General features: G+C 37.1%; 1 protein-coding gene across 6 annotated transcripts in view; it reads right to left on the bottom strand.

The window, feature by feature from the left end:
* The window catches only part of ABI1 (abl interactor 1), an 86148-nt gene that overhangs the window by 44702 nt on the left and 19135 nt on the right, over positions 1-22311 (bottom strand). For all 6 annotated transcript variants that reach the window (XM_014053129.2, XM_014053137.2, XM_087712597.1 and 3 more), the window contains exon 2: positions 6131-6298. In XM_014053129.2, coding sequence (XP_013908604.1) covers positions 6131-6298 — 168 coding nt within the window. The remainder of the gene's footprint in view (positions 1-6130; positions 6299-22311) is intronic.

Genomic DNA, 22311 nt, shown 5'->3' with positions numbered 1-22311 from the left:
TTTAATTATAATGTACTTATACCAAAGTACATGACAGATACTTCTAAGCAAGATTTCACTATAAGCCAAATGAAATCTGATTTATTTCAGATTTACTGAATGCTAATGCTAGGGTAAATATAAAAGAAACTCTTATTCAAAAGCAGCTTTTGATTGTATAAATATTATACACACACCTACAATTAAGCAATACAGACTTATAAATTATTTGGAGGCAAAGAAAGAGAATAAGCTCTTTGGAACTGGGTTCGCTTATTTAATATCAGACAAGTTTTCTAATGGTACCTTTGTCCAACCTCGATTTAAAGAGTTTCAGCTGTAATTTATGTTTCCAGATAATGTTCTTTAAATGATCAGTAATTGGAGAAAAGGAAATTCTTGTTCAAAAATAGCAAGCTGTGGAAGAGCCTCTTGAAAAATATCAATGAAAATATAAAATAACAGCTTTTGCCTTTCAAATCATAGGCACTCGAAAGCAATTATTCATTTCTCAATAATAGATCATAAGCAAGTACTTTCAAATAATATAATGCCACAATATAATAAGCACTGGGACAAAGGCTCCTGAATGGGCAATTAAAGCTTCTTTGCTTTGGAGAAGACATGGGAAGTGAAACAGAAAAGGAACTGTGAATAATTGCTCAATTTCAGTGAAATAAAAATAATCACAAGTTGAGGTTCAAAATATTGCAATAAGTAGGAGTAGATATACAGGTAACCCTTGAGTTATGACTACAATTGAGCACAAATTTATATTGCTAATTGAAACATTTATTTAAGTCAGTTTACCCCATTTTATGACTTTTCTTGCCACAGTTGTTAAGTGAATTGTTGCATTTGTTAAGTAAGTAACACGGTTGTTAAGTGAATCTGGATTCCCCATTAACTTTGCTTGTAGAAGGTCACAAAAGGAGATCACATAAACCCAATTTGTGACTGCAATGGTCATAAATATGAACCAGTTGCCAAGCATCTGAATTTTGATCATGGGACCATGGAAAGCTGCAATGGTTGTAAGTGTGAAAAATGGTCATAAGTAAGTTTCTTCAGTGCTGTTTTAACTTTGAATGGTCACTAAATGAACTGTTGTAAATCGGGGACTACGTGTAGTCATTCACCAAAGAAAATTAATCATTTAAATGTACACATTAGATGGCTTGCACTCTTTTTTTGCTCATGCATTTTTCTCCAAGGGAGTCCTAAACATTTACCACAGAATCTCTACATATTATTTAAAGTTCAGGAGAACTAATTCAGAGGAAGAAAGGGAAAGATTTATTTATTATTCAGGCAGGATTCAAAAAGTACGAAGAATTCTGAAACAAGGCTGATTTTCAAGTACAATGGTACCTTGGTACTCAACTACTTTGAAACGCATTGAATTTGGTACTCAGCACATTTTGACATGAAAATTTTAATCCTATACTCATTGTTTGTTTGGTACTCAATACACAAGCTAGAACTTCTCAATGTCGGCTGCCTTGTGATTCAACACATTATTCCTTATGGGGGGAAATTGTTTGGTACTCATTGTTTTTAGTATTCATCATGCCTCCCTGAACCAATTAACGATAAGTATCAAGGTACCACTGTATCAGGAATTCTTCTAAGGCATTGTCTCATTAGTGATGCATGGCTTCCTAGAGCATCATCAAATCATTATTGTACCAAGAAAACATCAATAAGAATAGGCTTAAAAATGACAAAAATGTTGCCAAAAGTCACTTTAAAACACTAGTGAGGAAATGGTCCAAATCTTGAAGTTATACTGGGCTGTTTGGCTAGCTCCCATATTTCTAAGAAAGTCTCTATCCAGGATCTAAGGGAAACCCGACAAACTGTTTTATATTCTGGTACTGATTTTAATTTCTTTGCCTGAATAAGCTAAATAATTATGGCTTAAAGATACAAATGTCACTTAAGGGATCATATGTACAGAGCCATAAGGGGCCAATTAACATATTATTCCAATTGACACCAGTTCCCTAGCCAAATTGGCATCAGGTTTTATAGTAATTATTGCCCAAGAATGAGGCAGATATGGGACACTTTTGGAATCCTCCTAGAAGAGGAGACAAACTTGTATCAGTTGTCAAACTTGGGAGAAGGAACTCCAGAAGAAGCCTTTTTCCCATGCAGAAATTGGAGACTGCAAAGTCAGGTAATGACTCTTCTCAAATACCTGTTCAAAATGGAAGTATTCCCAACTTCGACAGAGGATTAATAAGGTCAATATTCCATTCCAGGACAGGACTTGGAAAAGGCATTCCCCAAACAGTTATGTATGACAGAATTAACTATCAAGTAGTTAAGTAAGATGCGGTGGCTCAGTGGCTAAGATATTGAGCTTGGATCAGATAGGTCGGCAGTTTGGCGGTTCGAATCCCTAGCACCACGTAACGGAGTGAGCTCCTGTTACTTGTCCCAGATTCTGCCAAACTAGCAATTCGAAAGCATGTAAAAATGCAAATAGAAAAATATAAACCACCTTTGGTGGGAAGGTAACAGGATTGCATGTGCCTTTGGCATTTAGTCATGCTGGTTAATGACCACGGAGACATCTTCAGACAGTGATGGCTCTTCGGCTTTGAAACGGAGATGAGCAGTGCTCTCTAGAGTCGGGAACAACTAGCATATAGAACATATGTGTGAGGGGCATATATGCGAGGAAAACCTAGCTAAGTAACCCCCAGGATGGGAGTTAGGGAAAAGACTTCAGGAAAACAGTTGGGTGCAGCAGAAGTTATCAAGTTCTCTAAGAGTGACAGCAAGGTCATAGTTAATATGAACACTTTAAGAGTTTCTGGGGAAGGTTGTGATTTCTAGTCTTCCATCCTGCAAATCTAGGCACTCACTACAGTGGCCTTAATGGATCAGAGTATATAAAATAATGATGTGCTGATACGTTGCACTCCACAAATGACCAGTTATTGGGGAAAAACCAATCTTCACACATCTCCCATCCATGTTGTCCTTATATAATTTGATACTTTGATCATTTTCATTTCAGAGTGAGGTTGGTTTGGTGGTTAAGGCACCAGGCTGGAAACCAAGAGGAAATAAGTTCAAGTCCCGTCGTAGCCCTAAAACCCAGCTGTGAGACCTTGGGCTTGTTACTCACTCTCAGCCCAACTCACTCACAAAGTTGTTGTGAGAAAAATAGGAAGAATGTGTGTTTGATACGTGCATGGTCTCAATTTATATATAGTTTGAAATGTCTGACCACAGAACCAGTTACCTCCCAAAGACTTATTAGATCCCACAGACTAGGCCTCCTCCGAATTCCATCTGCTGGCCAATGTCGGCTGGCGACTCCTCGGGGGAAGGCCTTCTCTGTGGCTGCTCTGGCCCTCTGGAACAATCTCCCCGTTGAGATCCGGACCCTTACTACCCTTCCGGCCTTCTGCAAAGCGGTTAAGACCTGGCTGTTCCGGCAGGCCTGGGGCTGTTGAACTATCCAGCCCCATTTGAGGTTACGGCTGTTGTAGAATTTTAAATTGTTGTTTTTATTTTATTTTTTGTATCCCCTCCCTTTTTTATTGTGAGCCGCCCTGAGTCTCTCGGGAATAGGGCGGCATACAAACTCAATAAAACTGAAAACTGAAACAGAACTGCGAATAAGGCTTTTCAAATCCTAAATAAAATACCATCTTAATCCATTCAGAAAATAACTGGTAATATTTGATATTGGAAATCATTATGGGACTTTTAGAGAATCTCTGTTGCTCGATTTCTATTGCACGTAGGCCCTATATAAGTAGACGGTAGAGGAAATTATGTTTGGAAGATTGATCAATGAACAGTGGTTAATGTTCTGAGAGAACGACAATAGTTTTTGATAAGAAACTACATAGCAGAGAGAAAAGAAGTTGCAGGCATTTTTGTTTTCCTGTGCACATTGCAGAATTTAAAACATTCCACTTCAGCAGTATTAAAATAAGATGGCCAAAAAACGAACAACCAAGTATGTGTTTATAAATAGCATTTCCTTTTCATACATTACTGTGGTTAATTACAAGTGAAATCAATCAACAGATAAGAATTGTGTTTTAGTGCCTTGAGAAGTATGACTAACAATTTAGTTTTATTAATGTTGAAAATGATAGCACATAACTAAAACTGAATTTAAAAGTTAATTTTATAAAGAAACCTGAAGAGGATAATGAATTTAAATTAATTTCCAAAAGTTCTCAGATAAAAAAGCATTTACAGTCCCAGTAAATGCTCCCCTGCTACGTTACAAAGCAAGAATTATTTATCATTAAAAAAAAATAACCCAGGGGACTTGAATGTTTCTGTACATAATACAGCCTTCATACCAAGCCAAAAACTTATCAAAACAAATGGCTGTGCTTTTTGTACTTAGATTATGGCTTAACTAGTATTAATAAGGCAACACAATATAAAATAACAGACTTAAAAGTTTAAGCAATCTATTTCCCTAAACATGTTAATATCCTTATGGCACGGTTTAAAAATATATATTGTGTTATTTATTTTAAAATATGATTAGTTCAGGTTCATGAAAGCAGTTATTACAAAATAAAATGGGAAGCTTCTTCTCAGAAATTGATTTGCCTAATTATGCAAATAGTTCACTAGCTGTAGTACTTATAAGTACTTTTAATGTAGTAGTACAAAAGGGATGTGGGAGCTCAGTGGCTAAGATGCTGACCTTGCCAATCAGAAAGGTTGACAGTTCAGCAGTTCGAATCCCTAGCACTGCGTAATGGTGTGAGCTCCTGATACTTGTCCCTAGCAGTTTGAAAGCATGTAAAAATGCAAGTAGAAAAATAGAGACCATCTTTGGTGGGAATGTAACAGCGTTCCGTGCGCCTTCGGCATTTAGTCATGCCAGCCACATGACCAAGGGGACATCTTTGGACAGTGCTGGCTCTTTGGCTTTGAAACGGAGATGAGCAACACCCCCTATAGTTGGGAACGACTAGCACATATGTGCGAGGGTAACCTTTACCTTTACCTAGTACTGTATAAATTTATTTTTAATGCCATTTTTTTTTAAATTCCTATGTTTTAAAACAAAACAAATAGAAAAATATTTTAATGATAAAACATACAGATAGTTTTCGGTTAACAAACACTTGTTTAACAATTATTTAATTTTACAATAGCACTGAACAAATGAAACGTTTAACTGGTCTTTGAACTTTTGACCATCTGAGCACCCTGCATTCACATTTATTATAATCTGTGTGCTTGGCAAACAACTCTCACTTGACATGATGGTCTCTCTACAAGCACCTGGATCTTTGCTATACATTGACTTTGGCTATTGGGAGCCTGCATGATTGCAAGAAGAGCCTCATTTAACAATCTGTGAAGTAGGCTTAACAATGGCAACAGGGATTGTAGAGATTGCCCAGGAACAGTCATGGGATGTTAAGCTTTGCAAGTGCATCTTTCAGACGCAGGAATCCCAGTTCCAGTAACTGCCATTAACTAAGGATTTTGTGTGTGTGTGTGTGTGTGTGTGTGTGTGTGTGTGTGTGTGTGTGTGTGTATCTCCTAGGATTCATCTCTTGAGTTCTTGGTGTTTCTGAGCTTGATTGTCTTCTTACAGACATTTCATTACCAGACTAGGTAATATTATCAGTGATGATGTTGCATTACCTAGCTTGGTAATGAAACATCTGCATGACCACCAAGCTCAGAGAACATTAAGAAGTCAACATAAAATATTTTGTTCAATTGCTAATATTTAAAATATAATTTACTTAATGAATATTAAAACAATATAAATTTTACAAAAGTTGCCTTTTGCAAACCCGGGTACATATTACAATTATCTATTATTTCCATCTGAGCTAATATGATTGACCAAGTAGGAATATTTTAAATCCACAGTGGCCAAACTATACAGTGAATTACATCAAGAAAATGGTGAAATCGGGAAGAAAAAAGAAGCTAAATACTGCAAGTGAAGAATAGTTTATCTCAAATTTTAAGTCAGTGAAGCTTATGTCACAGATACAACATGTCTCGCCTCCCAAGGCCTGAAGATCATGACATAAATTGAGATACTTACAGACAACATCTTGAAGTAAACCATTACCCAGTTTGTGGGGAAAGAAAATATACATAATAACTTAATTCCATGGCAAATAATTACCTGTGAAATATGATTAATAGAGGATTCCATTCTCCGAAGTTGGGAGGCTTGAATATCCAATAGTTGGAGCACATTGTTGGCCAATGCATTGATCTGGTAAGCAACACTGGCTAAAGATTGGGTTGTGTATGCTTTGGTCTCTTCTAATGCTTTCCTTTTGTCTGGAGCCTAAAGAATGAGACAAGAAAATGAAAAGATTCAGAGACAGAGATCAAACACAAAGTCACAAAAAATTAATCAATTACTGAAATGTAAACTATAAAGAGTGAGATATGAATAAATACGTATAATCTTTTCAAAATGTTTTGAGGCCTCCAAAGAAAGTCCCCCATAATTGTGTCCCATAGAAACACTTTACAATTCTCTTCACAAGGAATGCAACGTACGAAACACACATGCTAATATTTTTGGATGATACAGTATGTTGCAATCAAACAATTCAGAAACAGGAAAAGTCTCCTGCAGAACAGTGCCCAGGTAGACAAACTGATTATTCAAATGGGAACAAGAAAAAAAAATCAAGCAATACTATATTCAGTTTTGGTTGACTATTACAGAAGAATTTTAACGACTTTTTTACACAAGCTGGTTAAATTCTTACTATTTCACAGGAGTTTATGACTTTCAATACAATTTTTTTTCAAGGTACAGCTACAGCAATAAATGCAGCAATAAATTGTACAAACATAAAGCACAACTTCACATTACCACATTGTTTACCAATGACAATCCAGGGCAGTCCTGATTACTATTGTAACCCAAGATACAAAGATCATTAAGCAGCAAGAGGTAGGACTTACAGGTAAGAAGGGCAGGTGGCAGGAGAGGTCCTAAGAGAGCCAGCATAAGCCACATGCAAATTAGAGAGCCAGGACAGACTATAAGTTGGAGGAGGCCCCAGGTCTGTGGTGGTGAACTTGTGGCATACGGAGCCCTCTCTGCAGGCACACGTGCCATTGCCCCAGCTCAGTTCCACCGCGCATGTGCATGTGCCTCCCGCCAGCCAATTTTTGGACCTTTGCTAAGAATGCGTGGGGGAGGGACGCATGCAGAAGATGCATGTACAGGGGATGAGGAATTGTGTGTGCATGCACAGGGACAGGTGCTCCCCGTACCCCATTTTTTTTGTCCCAGGAGACTTCAGGGAGGCCTGCTAGGCCCAAAGTTGTTGCGTATGTGCGCTTCCGGCACATGACGACAAAAAGGTTATCCATCACTTCCCTAGGTCCTAGGAAGACCAGTGGAGGTTGTACCTGGCAGGTGAGTGCTGAATGGCCACTAGACCCAATAGCTCTAAAAGGTTATTAGTAAATACAAGCAAAGTTTTCTCCGCATTGTATTTGTTTTGCAAAGATATAAAATAGGGTGTTCAAAATAAGGAACCTCAAACTGGCCACTAATTACCTTTTCAAAATTGTGATCAAATTCCAAACTAGAAACTTTTTGATGTAGCCAATGAGCTAGGAAATAATTAATCTGGATCAAGTTATCAAACTAACCCTTGCCATATTCCAATATCCTGGTCTAAAAGTAAGATTTGTTTGTTCCCATAAGTAACAGGAGAACAAACATTACTTCCTCTCCTTATCTGCAATAAAGTTTTTCTTAGTGTTTTGTGGAAAGAAAAATGAACTCTACTGTGTGCAATGGGTGCAATTCTTCCAAATAACCTGAGGGTTTTTAAGAGATTTAAGATAGCAATTCTCAACCTTTTATGACCTGTGGGCACATGTTTCAAGGTTAAAATGTTTCAGTTCTGAAATGTTCCCATGTTACCAAAAGTATTTCAACATTATTCCTCCGTTATCAGATGAATTATATACTAAAAAAAAAAAACCCACAAGATTATTTGATTGGAAAACAGAATATTTCTAGTAAGATTAGGACAGCATTAGAAAATTTCTGGGGTTGGAATATTTCTATCTTGTAACATTTAGCACACTTCTAACTGCAAAAACAAAGCAGTGTGCAGCACTCAGTGTTTTTCTTTAAAAAATCTGCCAAGAGAGAAATTTTTTGATTCAGCATATTTGAAAACTTCAGTAATGGAAGGTGGTGATTTGCTTTGCAGTTTTGTCACCTTCGTTTTTTTAAATTCAATGTTTTTAGTTTTTTTTAAAAAGCAAGAAAGAGCATGGTAGGCACAAAGGGGCCCCTGAGCAACATCGAACAAATTTTTGGTTTGGTTTTTCTAATTCACGTTAATTGTACAGATACATTTCTATATTAGAATTTTAGATTTGTGTTTGTGCTTGCATTTAATTTATATAAGCTTAGTTTCATTGCTTTTACTGCTTTATTTGTTGATTAATCTGGTCATATTTTACGTCTTCATTCCGTTTTATTTCCTTTGAAAACTTTTTTTTTTCCAAAGCAATTCTCTATATAAACAAAAGTCTAGGGAATCTGGGAACTAACAGAATGATAAATTTATTAGCTCACGCAAACTTCTTTAAAGGCAAAACTGGGGATAAAATAAATGTACAAGGAAGAAGACAACAGGAGATGCTTTCAACAGATATGGATTATCAGTAATTGCTGTAAATTTGATTTTTATGGAACAACTAATGACTCCATAAAGATATTGACAAAACGATGTCAGTTTATGTCTCCTACTGAAAAATCATCATTGCTTTTATTTTATAGTGTAGGGCTGGGCACATGGCAACCACTTAACATTGTGGACTAAAACATCTGGGTGGAGATGTTTATGAGAGCAGCAGACCAAACCACTAGGAAAGTACCAGACCATCTCAAGAAGAAGAGTTCTAAGAGCCGTGATGGCACAGTGGTTAGAATGCAGAACTGAGATTATTTCTGTTGACTGTCGGCTGCCAACAGTTTGAATCCGTGACACGTCAAAAGCGCGTTCCACAAAAGCGCGGTCGATGAAATCGCGTATGTGACGTCATCACAACGCGACGAAAAAGATCGAAAAATTGAAATAAAAATTAAATTACAGCAAGCCGATTCACATAAAGGTAAGGGTTAGGTTAAGGGTTAGGGTTAGAGCGTTAGCGTTACGTTTAGTGTTAGGTTAAGGGTTAGCGTTAGGTTTTTCGTTACGTTAAGGGTTAGGTTTAGGGTTAGGTTTAGGGTTAGGTTAAGGGTTAGGTTTAGGGTTAGGTTTAGGGTTAGGTTTGGGGGGGGGGTTAGGGGAAGGTTTTAGCTTTATTTTTACATTTTTCGATCTTTTTCGATCTTTTTCGTCATGCTGTGATGACGTCACATACGCGCTTTCGTCGACCGCAATTTTGTTGTCTGCGGTTTTGTGGTAGAACCTTTTGAATCTCACCGGCTTAAAGTTGATTCAGTCTTCTATCCTTCCAAGTTTGATAAAGGACCCAGATTGTTGCAGGCAATATGCTGACTCAGTAAATCGCTTAGAGAGGGCTATAAAGAACTGTGAAGCGGTATATAAGTCTATGTCCTATTGCTATTTGCTTGAAGAAGTTTCTTTTGTCTTTTTAATCCCAACTGTACAAGTTATTTATGGATATATTTGAAAATCCAACTGGTTAATTCATGCTGATTTAAAAAGCTCATTCTGGAGACCAAAGAAAAATTACAACATCTCATTTTATTGAGTGGTTGAAAACACATTAAAAGCTAACTAAAGGGCAATATGTTATTATTGGAAGGAGCAGAGTTTTTTCTTCGTGTTTTACTTCTAATATGAGATTTCCAACTTTACTGTATGCTGGAAGAGATAAAATCTAATTCCACCCCACCACAATTATCAAAGCAAGAGATTGTGGGAAGAGAAACATGTTAGTCTACGGTAGCAAAAAAAAAGAGAGAAAATGTCTGGTGGGGTGTGTGTTTTTTTAAGAATAACACTTTTTAATAAAAGGTATAATCTGTTGTGAACTAGGTCTTTCAATAAAATGCACTAGTCTGAAAAGGTCTTACCAGATTCCTGATTCAAAACCAGAGACATAATTGGTTTGGACAATGAATTTTAAGGGCCATCAAAGAGGAAGGAAATATTAGAAAGACCCCGTCAGAGTACAATACTACAAAACAAAAGAGAACTAATCACAGATATATTTGCTATAAAATTACAGGAAGAGTAATTACTGAGAACAAGAAAGTACAAAGGGAAGCTTAAAGAAGTCAGTTTAGAAACAATCAAGCATGAAGAAAAGGAAACGCAACTGAAAAATTATTATTCTTTTAATAAAAATAAGTAAACTATAAGTCAAACAAAATCTATTGAAAACAAATAGAAAAGGGTAATGATGGTTATATTCCTCCCAGACGTTTTCCATGGTGGTACCAACCTCACAATACAAAGATACAGCTTTACTTTTGTTCATTCCACCCAAATATAAAATAAAAATAAAACCATCAGGAAGTGAGAAAGGAAATGCTGGCAGGATGATGATCAGGACAGCCGCAATTACTCATTGCTGGGAAACAGAGCTGAAGTAATTGGGAAGGGACATTTTAGACTTCTCTGTTGTATAAATGTTGGGCAATCGCTTACATAAATATCATTAAGAAATGCATTCTTCTTGTGAAAAAAACTTTTTTTTCTTTCTTTTTTTCCTCTTTCTTTCTCTTCTTCCTTCCTTCTCTGTATATTTCTCACTGACACTGTGGAACCTCCATATGTCAAAGAAATCTATTTGGGTACTTGCAAATGTTTTGCTGCTGTGAATAAAATGGCACTATACCACTTGTCTTTTTGACATATTAGTTGAAATAGCCAAATATAATTATTTTCAACTCTTGACTTGGGAGGGGACTGTGAGAAACCTTGCCTTTTTCCACAGATAAAAATACTGGCCAGAACTTGCTTCTAAACCTTGGCCACTTAAGATATGTGAACTTCAACTCCCAGAATTCCTCCAGCTAACTGGCTACTGAATTCTGGGAGTTGAAGCCCGCACATCTTAAAATAGTGATGTCTCCTTTAGTTTTGTACTCGCTTGGAATGTAGGAAGATGACTAAGGCTTACCTACCCATCAGTGGTGGGTTGCAGGCGGTATGCCCTGGTACAGGCGTACTGGTGCCTCCCGGAGCACCGGGTACCATTCCAGTATGGTGCTCTGGAGGGTTCACCCGCCTGCCTCAGCTCCTTACCTGTATTTGAGCTCTTCGGCGCTTCCGCGCACAGAGCACATGGCGCCTGCACAATGCTCCACCAAGCAGCTCGAGCGTCATGGAGGCTCGTGGAGACATCTCAAGAGGTAAGGATGCATGCATGTGTTGCGCGTGTTCATACCGGTTACAACAGGATCCGGAACCAACGACTAATACCCATAGAAATTTTCTATGTTCTACATACCCAACAACCTGATCCATGTGGGTTTTACCCTATGTCTGCCTTGTTTCAATCATGATTTATTAAATAAACCACAAAAAGTTAGCTACATTATCAAAGTAGGCATGGTTTACAAAAAAGACTGCCTAGCTTTCCCCAACATGTCAGCCTAAAAGTAAACAATCATACTGTGGCTTAAGATGTTGGGTGAACCTAATCAGTGTTGGTCAAACCACACTGACTCACATCCGTAAAAGATGCCTGAGGTAATGCTGACCTACCTCATTGCATTCCTCATGAGAATGCTTCTGCCAGCAATACTTTGAATAAAATTGTAAGGAACAAAAAGACAAACAGGCAATTCCTTGTTTCTAAACCACAGTGACTAATTTATTAATTTTCTCACACCATGTTCCAAACAGCCTTCCACTGCGCAGTTGGCTATTTTCTGCAACTTTTAGAAAATTTGTTGGAATATATCATACTTGCTGTTTCCGATATCATCCAATGTATATGTATCAAGATATTAACTAATATTTTATTTTACACTCTGAAAGGCCTCTTCAGGAGAGAGGAATATCAGACAGATAAGTTTCTTCTGACCACTTATTTATCTGAAGTCTAAATTCCTCTGTTCGTTTATAGATAATCTTTTCTAAAAGATTCTGCAGATACGTTCCTTATGCTCAAACTTTATGCAATTGGGGCAGTTTGCCATCTACTTTACTCTTATATTTATTCCTATTGAAAAGATATGAAATGGTGTTTAGTTATGCAGAAAGTCCTTCCTCCTTTGCATTGCCTAGTGAAATGCAAATTTGATTATCTTAATGTTTACATATGAGTTCAACAATTTGTATTTTGTTCATATTTTGCTTCATACAGGATGCCTTAACCTGCAAGTTGCTGCCAAAATAGGCAATAGTCAGCAGGCTCCCAATTAAGCAATTTTTTTCTGCTCCTGTAATTCACAACCCTTATTGCTTAAGTTTTCTGAGAAACCTACAAAATTTAATTTACATTTCCTGGTATTTCCAGTTTAGTTTCTTCAAAATTTGCTCTAGTCTTCTATCAGCATTTTCACGCAGTTCAGTCCCAACAGAGGCATTCATCCAACATTACTTTAATATGTCCCAAATTAATGGGCCATAGATGTCTCAGTCCTAATAGTTCAATATTTATCAAACACTGGAATTTAAAAGAAATGAATTCATTAGGACAGCCTAATCAGGCTGTACAAACTCCTAGAATGCGAAGCATTAGATGCATAAATTAAAAATAATCACAGATCAGCAAAAGAGCAATAATGAGGCCTGCAAGCCCTCAGCAACTGATCTTTTAAGATGACAAGATTGGAGGCCTCCCACTGTGGATTTATTTAGTATTAAAAAAACACCTGTGGGCTGCATGGCCGGCTGTAGGTTGTACAGGCCTAATTTAAATTTTGCTGTATAGTAATACTTACAAATCCCAGAATGCAGATCATGCCCATTGCCCATTTACTGTAAACGAAGGCTAGAATCACTGTTAGAGAAACTATTACAGAAACAAAAAACAAAAAGAATGCACTCTCCATTTATTTCCTCCCGTTTCTTCTCTCCGTGTGTTTCCTCTATCCCTGCTCTGTTTTCCCCTTCTGAAGGGAGTCCATATAATGGGGCCAAGATGAAGGACCTACTCTGTGATTTGGCACATCATCCTAGCAGATATAATATTGGTCTCCAATTTGATACTCTTTTGAAATGCCCTGCAGACCTGGTTTTGCCAGCGGGTCAGGGGACTCCAGGCAGTGGTGGGTTGCAGGAAGTACGCCCCAGTACGGGTGTACCGGTGCCTGCCTGGAATACCGGGTACCGCTCCAGAGGGCTCACCCGCCTGCCTGAGCTCCTTACCTGTATTTGAATTCTTCTGTGCTTCCATGCACGGCGCACACAGCACATGCGCGACGCTCCGTCGAGCAGCTGGAGCGTCACGGAAGCATTGCAAGAGGTAAGGATGAAACCCACCACTGATTCCAGAGTAATACAGAGCCTATCAAATGGTTTGTTTGATTGCTGTTGCCAGAGGAGTGGTTAAGTGGATTTTATATTCAGAGTTAAGAATTAAGTTTTAAGAGGGACGCGGTACTCAGTGGCTAAGATGCTGAGCTTGTTGATCAGAAAGGTCGGCAGTTCGGCGGTTTGAAATCCTAGCATCGGGTAATGGAGTGAGCTCCCGTTTCTTGTCTCAGCTTCTGCCAACCAGCAGTTCGAATGCATGTAAAAATGCAAATAGAAAAATAGGAACCATCTTTGGTGGGAAGGTAACAGTGTTCTGTGCACCTTTGGCATTTAGTCATGCAGGCCACATGACTATGGAGAAGTCTTTAGACAGTGCTGGCTCTTCAGCTTTGAAATGGAGATGAGCACCACCCCCTAGAGTCGGGAACGACTAGCACATATATGCCAGGGGAACCTTTGCCTTTATTCAGAGTTTTAGTGGTCATATAAATTTTAATAAATAAAGTAATAAATAAATAAATTTGAGTCTTAAAATTTTCAAGAAATCCTTTGCTCGACTACCAACAGAAAAGGAAGAGAGTACTTCATCAGTATCAGGCCTATCAAGAAGAGCATGTTAAGAAAGAGACACCATGTAGATATAAATCCAGTTTTATTACAACAGTTATAGTATAGAATCTTGCAAATCTGAACATGCTATTTTTCCTCCCTCTTTTATCTTCATGAGAAATGGACTGGGTGAGGGGAGGCTGACTGAGATGTTTCCATGCTGCACTTTTGACAAGGACTTAAGTTTTGGTTATCTGAAGATTGCCTTGGTAATGGTTCATCATTTTTAATTAAATACAATAAGTAGATCTTCCCTTTTTATTAAGAACAATATTGCCTTCCTATAAATAGGCTCTCCGTATGATTTATCAACTATACAGCGGGTTTGGACTGCAACTTTCCTACCACTGTATTATAAGATTTCAGTTTGGGGATAATGAAAGGCCCTATATAGCATAGTTGTTCAAGCATTAAACTTAGGCTGGCGAGACTTAGTTTCAAGTTTTCACTGTACCTTGAAATGAACTGAAAAGCTTTGGACCAATCACTTTAAGTCCAACCTATTTCAGAGAATTTGGGGACACCTAATTTCTCAGAGAAAAAAGCAGAATAAAAATATGGTAACTAAATGAGATTCTTTCGAATTCCATTCTATGAGAGAGAAGCAGTTAAATTGAGACAGTGTACAGAGTCAGTAGATAATTAATGTAACAGTAGTTCCAGCAGCAGTAGTAGTAATGGTACTAGTAGCATTTGTAGCAATGAGAGTAGGAACCGGAGCAGGAGGCAAGGATATAATAGAAATAGAAAGCATCATGAATATGTTAAAGCATTCAGCTCTTCAGCTTCAAATGAGAGGAGCGTTAGGGTAATGATGATTTAATAGCTGACCAGCTGCTGTAAGGCTGTAAAACCAAGATGATGCCATGAGAATAAGCCAGCAGGGCTACTGCCACTTTAAGAAGCTGTATATATAAGGGAGGCCATGTGAGGGTGTATCTCTCTCCTTATGTATCTCTCCTCATGTATCTCTCTCCATTGTAGTTCTCTGTGTAGAGTTGAAGATTGATTGATTGCCTGGCATTTGCCTAACACATGTATGTATGTATATATAAGTCTTATATATAAACCACTGTTTGAAAGATAAAACCTCTGTGTATTGTATTTTGCTCCTGGGTTGTCTCAAAATAGTAGTCACCCTGTGCGCACTCTGACATAAACTCTCTACTATAGTTTTTGGAAAGCTATTTGAAGAACTCTCTTCAGAATGAAGAGCGAAGTGCACTCATTAATTTATTCAATTTATAAAAGAGATATGACTCTGTAGCTAACAGAGAATTAAAACCTGATGAAAATATCACAAGAGAATAACAACATATATTATAACCAAGATAAAAACATAACTATGACATAAGCTCAACCAGTTATCCAGGCTCCCAAATTCAGTAATAAAACCAGGTGTTCAAGGCCTTATAGGATTGGGGCAATTTTGCACAAACTAAATCCATTTGCTTCAATAAGGCAAGAAATCTTTAATATATCACACTTATGAACTACAGGCAGTTTCAGTGCACTTACTGTTATTTTTGCCTTCTGATTGTCACACCATGGAAAGGTTTCCCTGCTTTTAGAAACTATCCTATTCATCAGGATAGCTTCTAAAGAGACATAGAAATGTAAAACTGTCAACTAGTCTGTAACCACAATTTTCCCACATTCAAACAGCCTTACTTTTGAAACAGGTAGGAAAAAAACATTAAAGGGTGATGTGGGTTACTGGAAGAAATAAGAGAGCATGAATTGCTATTGAACTATAGTATAAGCACTTCATCTGCGATTCTTCCATGCAGTTACTGGCCTTCGCCCTTACACACTCAGCAATTGATTCATATCACTGGGTAAATTTAGCTTTTCATACCAAGGGAGGAAAGGGAAAATATTCAACACGCCACTGTGCAGGTTGAGCCGCTAAGCTGTTTCTTAGAAAAACTGGAAAGTGGAGGGCAATAATGAGAAGACATACATATGGTGCCTTAGCTTAACTGATGAGAGATGGGGTGAGGAAAACTAGTGGCTTAATATCCACCCCACTGCGCCAGAGGAACACTAGAGAGAAATGCCAGAGAGCATTTCTTATGGAGCATAAACTGAGACCCACACAATTTTTACTGCAAAATTCCTTTCAGGATGGTTGTGAGGCTGCAAATCCAATGCCAATGTCTTGGATTTTTCAAGGTACCTTTTCAGTTTGAGTTCAGCTTAATCTCAGTTTTCCACATATGATCTGCAATAATGTGTCCCAGAGGTTTAATTATCCGATTCACACTAGATAATGTTTACCTACTATGAGCCAAGAGTCCAATTTGCAGGACTATTAAGAACTGTAAATCTAGACATCATTTAAAATAATTACAGAACTACCTATAGAATTTTATATGGGGAAGCTCATTATTATTATTATTATTAATCATAGCGATCAGCAAGATGTTCAGTCTGGGATTGAGATTTTTGTCTACCTTTTGAGTCCTTACCAAGGACCTGGGATAGAATAATCTGGATGTTTGATGGTGTTACAGATATCGTCACAGGATGGAAGCAGTTCCAAGTAAAGCCAACTTCTGCAATTGACTGATGGCAAATTTGTCCATGCTTATGGTGTTCAAGTGGTGCTCCAGTTGTTTTAGGACTGCACCCAAGGCACCTATTATTATTGGTACCACCCTTGCTTGCCTTTGGTATAGTCATTTTATTTCTATTTGTAGGTCTTTGTATTTTGTTATCTTCTCCAGTTCTTTCTCTTCTATTCTGAAGTCTCCAGGCATCATTATCATCATTATTATTAAAACATGAAACACAGTCAACTGAACATTTAAAAATGTGTCACAAATACCATTGGCTGGTGCTAATGGTTGTTATGGGTTGCTGCCAGTGTTCTGGGTATCAACCAAGTATCTTCTGAAAATATACAATGTTCCGAGTAGCGCAACATTTTGCAGTTCCGCTCGTGTTATTGCAGGAAGCTGCAATTTATTGATGTGTTTTATAAAATTCTTGGACATGGTATCAAGTGCCCCAATGACAATGTTACATGTTTCATCTATACCCGTGTAGTTTCAATGGCCAGGTCGCGATATTTCGTGATATTTTTCCCCAGTTCTTTTTCTTCGACTCTGGCATCTCTATCAATAAACTGTACGCTTCGGCAACCATGATATCTGGCATGTTATGTTCCAAATGACAATCTGTCCTGCATTCGAAAGTCCCACAGGATCTTCACCATCTTATTTTATGGTTGATATGGGTTTCTTTCAACAACCTAAGTATCAAGCAAGCACCTTTCGCTGGTGTTATTGCAGGAAGCTACAATTTATTGATGTGTTTTTTTTGATGTTCTTGTTGTTTATAAAGCTTTTAAAAATGTTTAGCAAGAACTCAACCTTGTCGTGAGCTAGAGAAGCAGGAAAGAAAGGTAGGAGAGTCACTACAACAATAGCCACAGAATTTCTCTGGCCTGGAGACACAGACAAAAGAGAACAAAACTTATGTTACTTGCTACTATTTTTTAAATACTGCAACATGGGAGGAAATTGATCAAGTTGAAGAAAGAGACATCTGAAAATAAAGGTTTGATGGCACTACAGAATATTCCTATTTTTTAAAAAAATGTTTTTCCAATCATGGGAGTTGCTCATAAAAACATAATTCACAGGCATTGCATATAATGCTTTATGACTCTGATGTTGACAAACCAGGTAATGTGGATTTTGCCAATCAACATTCTACTGTAACGTATATGAATTTCTCAGGAAAGACCCAAGTACTTATCCACAGTTATTTTTTACTTGATTTGTATGTCATGTTTCCTTCAAACTCAAGATGTTATACACATTACTTCCTCCTCTATTTTTTTTTCAATAATAATCTTCATGATAGGTTTGGCTGAGAAGGAGGGAAAGAGGGAGGGAGGAAAGGAAGGAAGTCAAAATAATTTATTTTCTATGGGTTAGTGATAAGGAATGTCCTAAACCAAGGATTCCTCAGTCCTAATCCAACATTTTAATTATTACACAAATGTCTACAAACCAGAACTGAATTGAAACAATGGATAAGAAGTATCCATACAGAAGGAAAGTATATGAGCCTGAAAGTTTTCAGCTATTATTTATTTCGAACAATGGGACTACAAGTTTCTCCAGGAAGAAAGCTGCATGTGTCTTTTCTCCTTCTGGGAATAGTAATCCAAAAAGAGTACAGCTCTTTTAAAGTAGTGAGTAGGAACAACATAAAAGCTACATTTTATTTAATTGAAAGTTAAGCATAATTATACACACGTAACACATTTATATCTATAAAGATAAATGTGTATGTATATAAATATATGTGTATACATGTATTAAAATGCATTCCATATAAATAAAAGTAGATTTAAACAGTCGCCAAGCTTTTCATCTTTTAATATTATACTTCAGCAGCAACTGCTAGAGAACTTAAGGGGCTGCAATCAAGATGAGCAGGTGTACCTGTGCCCCCGGGTAATACACTTTGATGCAATAATAAGCCGTGCTTTGGTTTTCATTTTACAGTTACATCTAACTATGTATGTAAAATGATTTTTTTATATGGAGATCAAAAGAAAATTATTTCCAAGACATTTTTCAAAGCTGGTACTCATCTGCCGAAAGATTAGGATAGCCAACAGCTCCTCTTACTCTTGGAAATAAAAGGAGGCTACCAGAAGAAGAAGAAGAAGAAGAAGAAGAAGGAGGAGGAGGAGGAGGAGGAGGAGGAGGAGGAGGAGGAGGAGGAGGAGGAGGAGGAGGAGGAGGAGGAGGAGGAGGAGGAGGAGGAGGAGGAGGAGGAAAAGCAACTGCTATAAGTCAGCAGAGTTAGATTGAAGTTCATATACAATTGCTATTCGGAAACATCTTCTACGCCACAGCTTTTCCACCCCAATAAAAAAATCATATCAAGGTGCAAAATTTAATTTGACAGTAGGTACCCTTTTCTCTGAATGCATTTTGAACTTAGTGCTTGGTCTCCAACTTTATTAAGGTATTTATTCAAAAAAAAATATTCTGCTTTTATTTTAAAATAAGGCTAATTCCAGCTCAAGACCTTCATTATAATTCAAAGTGTTTTTTTAAAAAGCCTCCTTTTAATTAAAAGTAAACCCAGTCTGCTTTTAATTAAAAGTATTGCGTAACGTACACCAATCTGAAGTAATTTCAAATACCTCTATACAGGACTACAATCAAAGCTGATTCTAAGAAAATGGACATTAAGCCTTGTTCTAGTGTGTTTTGGCTTGTGTGAAAGAAATCAAATTTTTCAGTCATTATGCTATTTACTTTTTGCTATCATGATCTGCAAACTCAGCTACTACGGTTTACAGCCCATGAGATAGGGTTTAATGATACAAGTAAACCAGACTGTGTTATCTATGATTTACTAAGTTAGCTTAATTTTCTGCTTCTTACAAAATAATTAAACCATACACTAATTGTAGAGCTGTGTGTATACAATAACGGTAAAGGTTCCCTTTGCACATATGTGCTAGTCATTCCCAACTCTAGGGGGCAGTGTTCATCTCCGTTTCAAAGACAAAGTGCCAGCGTTGTCCGAGAGATATCTCTGTGGTCATGTGCTGGCATGACTAAACGCTGAAAGCACACAGAACGCTGTTACCTTCCCATCAAAGATGATTCCTATTTGTCTACTTACATTTTACATGCTTTTGAATTGCTAGGTTGGCAGAAGCTGGGACAAGTAATGGGAGCTCACTCCATTACGCGGCACTAGGGATTCGAACGCCGAACTGCTGACCTTTCTGATCAACAAGCTCAGCGTCTTAGCCACTGAGCCACCCTTCTGTACACAAAAGGCAGCCTAAAATATAGCAGGTTAGTTTTCATTTCAGTATGCCATGCAAATATAACTTTTTAATTATTTCACAAACTGTGGCTTGGTATAATGTCCAATGATAACATAATTAATACCTATTCTTAAAATTCTAATTTTACAATCTAAATATGTACATGTTTATGAAGGTATCTTTGACGGAACTAGTCCAAACATCTTTAGATAATGTCGATGCATGAGAGAAAAAATATCCAAACCATCAGATTTGGTTTATTCTGGTCTTCTATTTTCGAATTATTTTATGTGATATTCCCCACCTCAAATATTGAGGAAAGGACAAAAAAAAAAACCAAGATGAGTTACACATTTGCAGTATTACTCTGTACAAATTAATGTGTTGCAATTGACAGTGTAACTGCTTCAAATTTAGTGACATATTAGTGCAAATGGCAATGTGGTAGGATGAATGTACCCCTGTATAAATTCCACAATTAAAAGTGCAGAGGCATGGAAGGAATATATGCAAAGTGAAGCCCTAGGGAAAGTAAGTGGGAATCAGAAAACAGGTTTTGGGAAGTTGATATGACATGCTTCAGAAAAATGTTTATCTTTAGCCAGTGTGGTTAGATTTGATTGGCATTTTGACTCACTAAAAGCTGCATGTTTGAGAAACCTAATGTAGATTCACTGAATTCCGCAACACATAATTTAACCACAAGATGTAGAACAATAGGCTTAACCTAAATTAATTTGTTCCAGAGTCATGCCCTTTTCTAAGAGAAAGCCAAAGAACCTCTCCACAATTATGCCAGATTGTGATATGTTTGAATTAATAAAGACATTGAATGCTGCACTTGAGCATCTAGATTTCAGAATCAGGGAAGACTAAATTCTGTAACTGATATAATTTAGGAAAATAAAATTGATTTAACACATTTTCCCACATGCCCAAATACTAAAGTTCACACTTTAGTTTATGGAGATCTGGATATTTTGCTCAAGAGTTTTCTCATACTACCAACAAAAGACAAACAAAAACTGTGTCCAATTCCTGTTTGAATCAAAATACATTTTTCTCTATTTGTTTTAGCTTCTCCTTTGTTTCCTACAAAGATTGGTCACAAATTCTTAGGTGATCATAATTTTAATTTATTACCAAACCAAGTAATAAATATAGGATTTCACTAATCACATCAGGCAAGTAAACTGGTAGTGCAGCACTATTTTGTCTTGTTCATGAGCAAAGTAAAAAAAAGGATCTGTAAAAGAAACTTCCAGAAAAGACACGAGTTTTAGTGTAGTCTGGGAAACAGAGAAATTGCTAGATTAAGGAAATGGGAAAACATTTCTTTACCATTGCCAAGAAAACAGTGACCCATAATGTCACCCAGAGACTTGTTAATGCACAGATGCAGACATCTCAAAAAAAAAAGTACTTTCTTTGGCAATCATGCCGAGCAGGAAGAGAAGGACAGTTTTTTTATAATGTGAAACAGTCCATAACTTAGCAACTGCTAAAGCCATCAAGAAAACTCTTATCTGACCCACTGAGTGTATTTGCTTGAGTGGGCCTGTTACCAGAAGAATGGGATTTTTGAAAAACAAGCAAAACAAAATAATATGTGACTCCCTACCACAAGAATGGACAAACTTTTAATAGCCAGGGGCAGCTCTTAAAGGGGGAAAGAAGCTAACATATTATTGCTTACTAAAAACACACACACACAGTAAAATAAATCACTGTGGCTTGATGATAAGTAAATCCAATTTAGTTATGACTCAAAAACAGTGCATATCAATAGCATATTACAATATCAATATCCCACATTGCCAAATTACTTGCTTTCATGTTTTAACTAACAGATTGGTTCAGTACCACTATCCAGCATCTGACGTAGGATAGCCAGCAGCTACACAGTGAAATTAAAATGCCAGACACAAGTCAACGATATTTAGAACTCTAGGTAGAAATGTAAAGGTATAAAAAGAAAACTTTGGTGTAGGTATATATACAGGCATATATATAGTATGTCTGTAGGAGCTGAGGGGGGTGAAAGGAACAATCAAACCTGGATTGCAAGCCACTGATTATAAATGAAACTACTGGATAGCGATTTCTGTGATTTCACAGGGTGAAATGGTGTACTATTTTGTTCTTGCTGTCTGTTACTAATGGGGCTTGAAATTAAAATGGCATTATGTTTATTTGCTTGCAGGAATCATCCATGACAAAGCTGTATCTTTGTTTACTGGTGGACCAAACTGCCAAGTAATGACAATCTTTTTTAAAGATTGTCTTTTTTAAAGACAATCTTTAAAAAAGGTTCATGCAAAATGTCCATACATGTTACAGTGTAACAAAAAGCATTAAATTGGATTGTGTACATTTGTTGTATATCATATATTAGATGGTAGACAATTTTTAGAAGAATTCCCAAAACTAGCACCAACTTGAAGAACCTCTGGGGGAGGCTAACATATTTTCCATTTTTTAATTGGTTCT

The sequence above is a fragment of the Thamnophis sirtalis genome, unplaced genomic scaffold (genome assembly GCF_051295495.1).
Source record: "Thamnophis sirtalis isolate CommonGarterSnake01/CBP01778 unplaced genomic scaffold, rThaSir2_p1.2 scaffold_4, whole genome shotgun sequence".
Taxonomy (NCBI): domain Eukaryota; kingdom Metazoa; phylum Chordata; class Lepidosauria; order Squamata; family Natricidae; genus Thamnophis; species Thamnophis sirtalis.
Note: the sequence above shows the minus strand (reverse complement) of the source record. Positions and strands in the feature narration are given on the sequence as shown.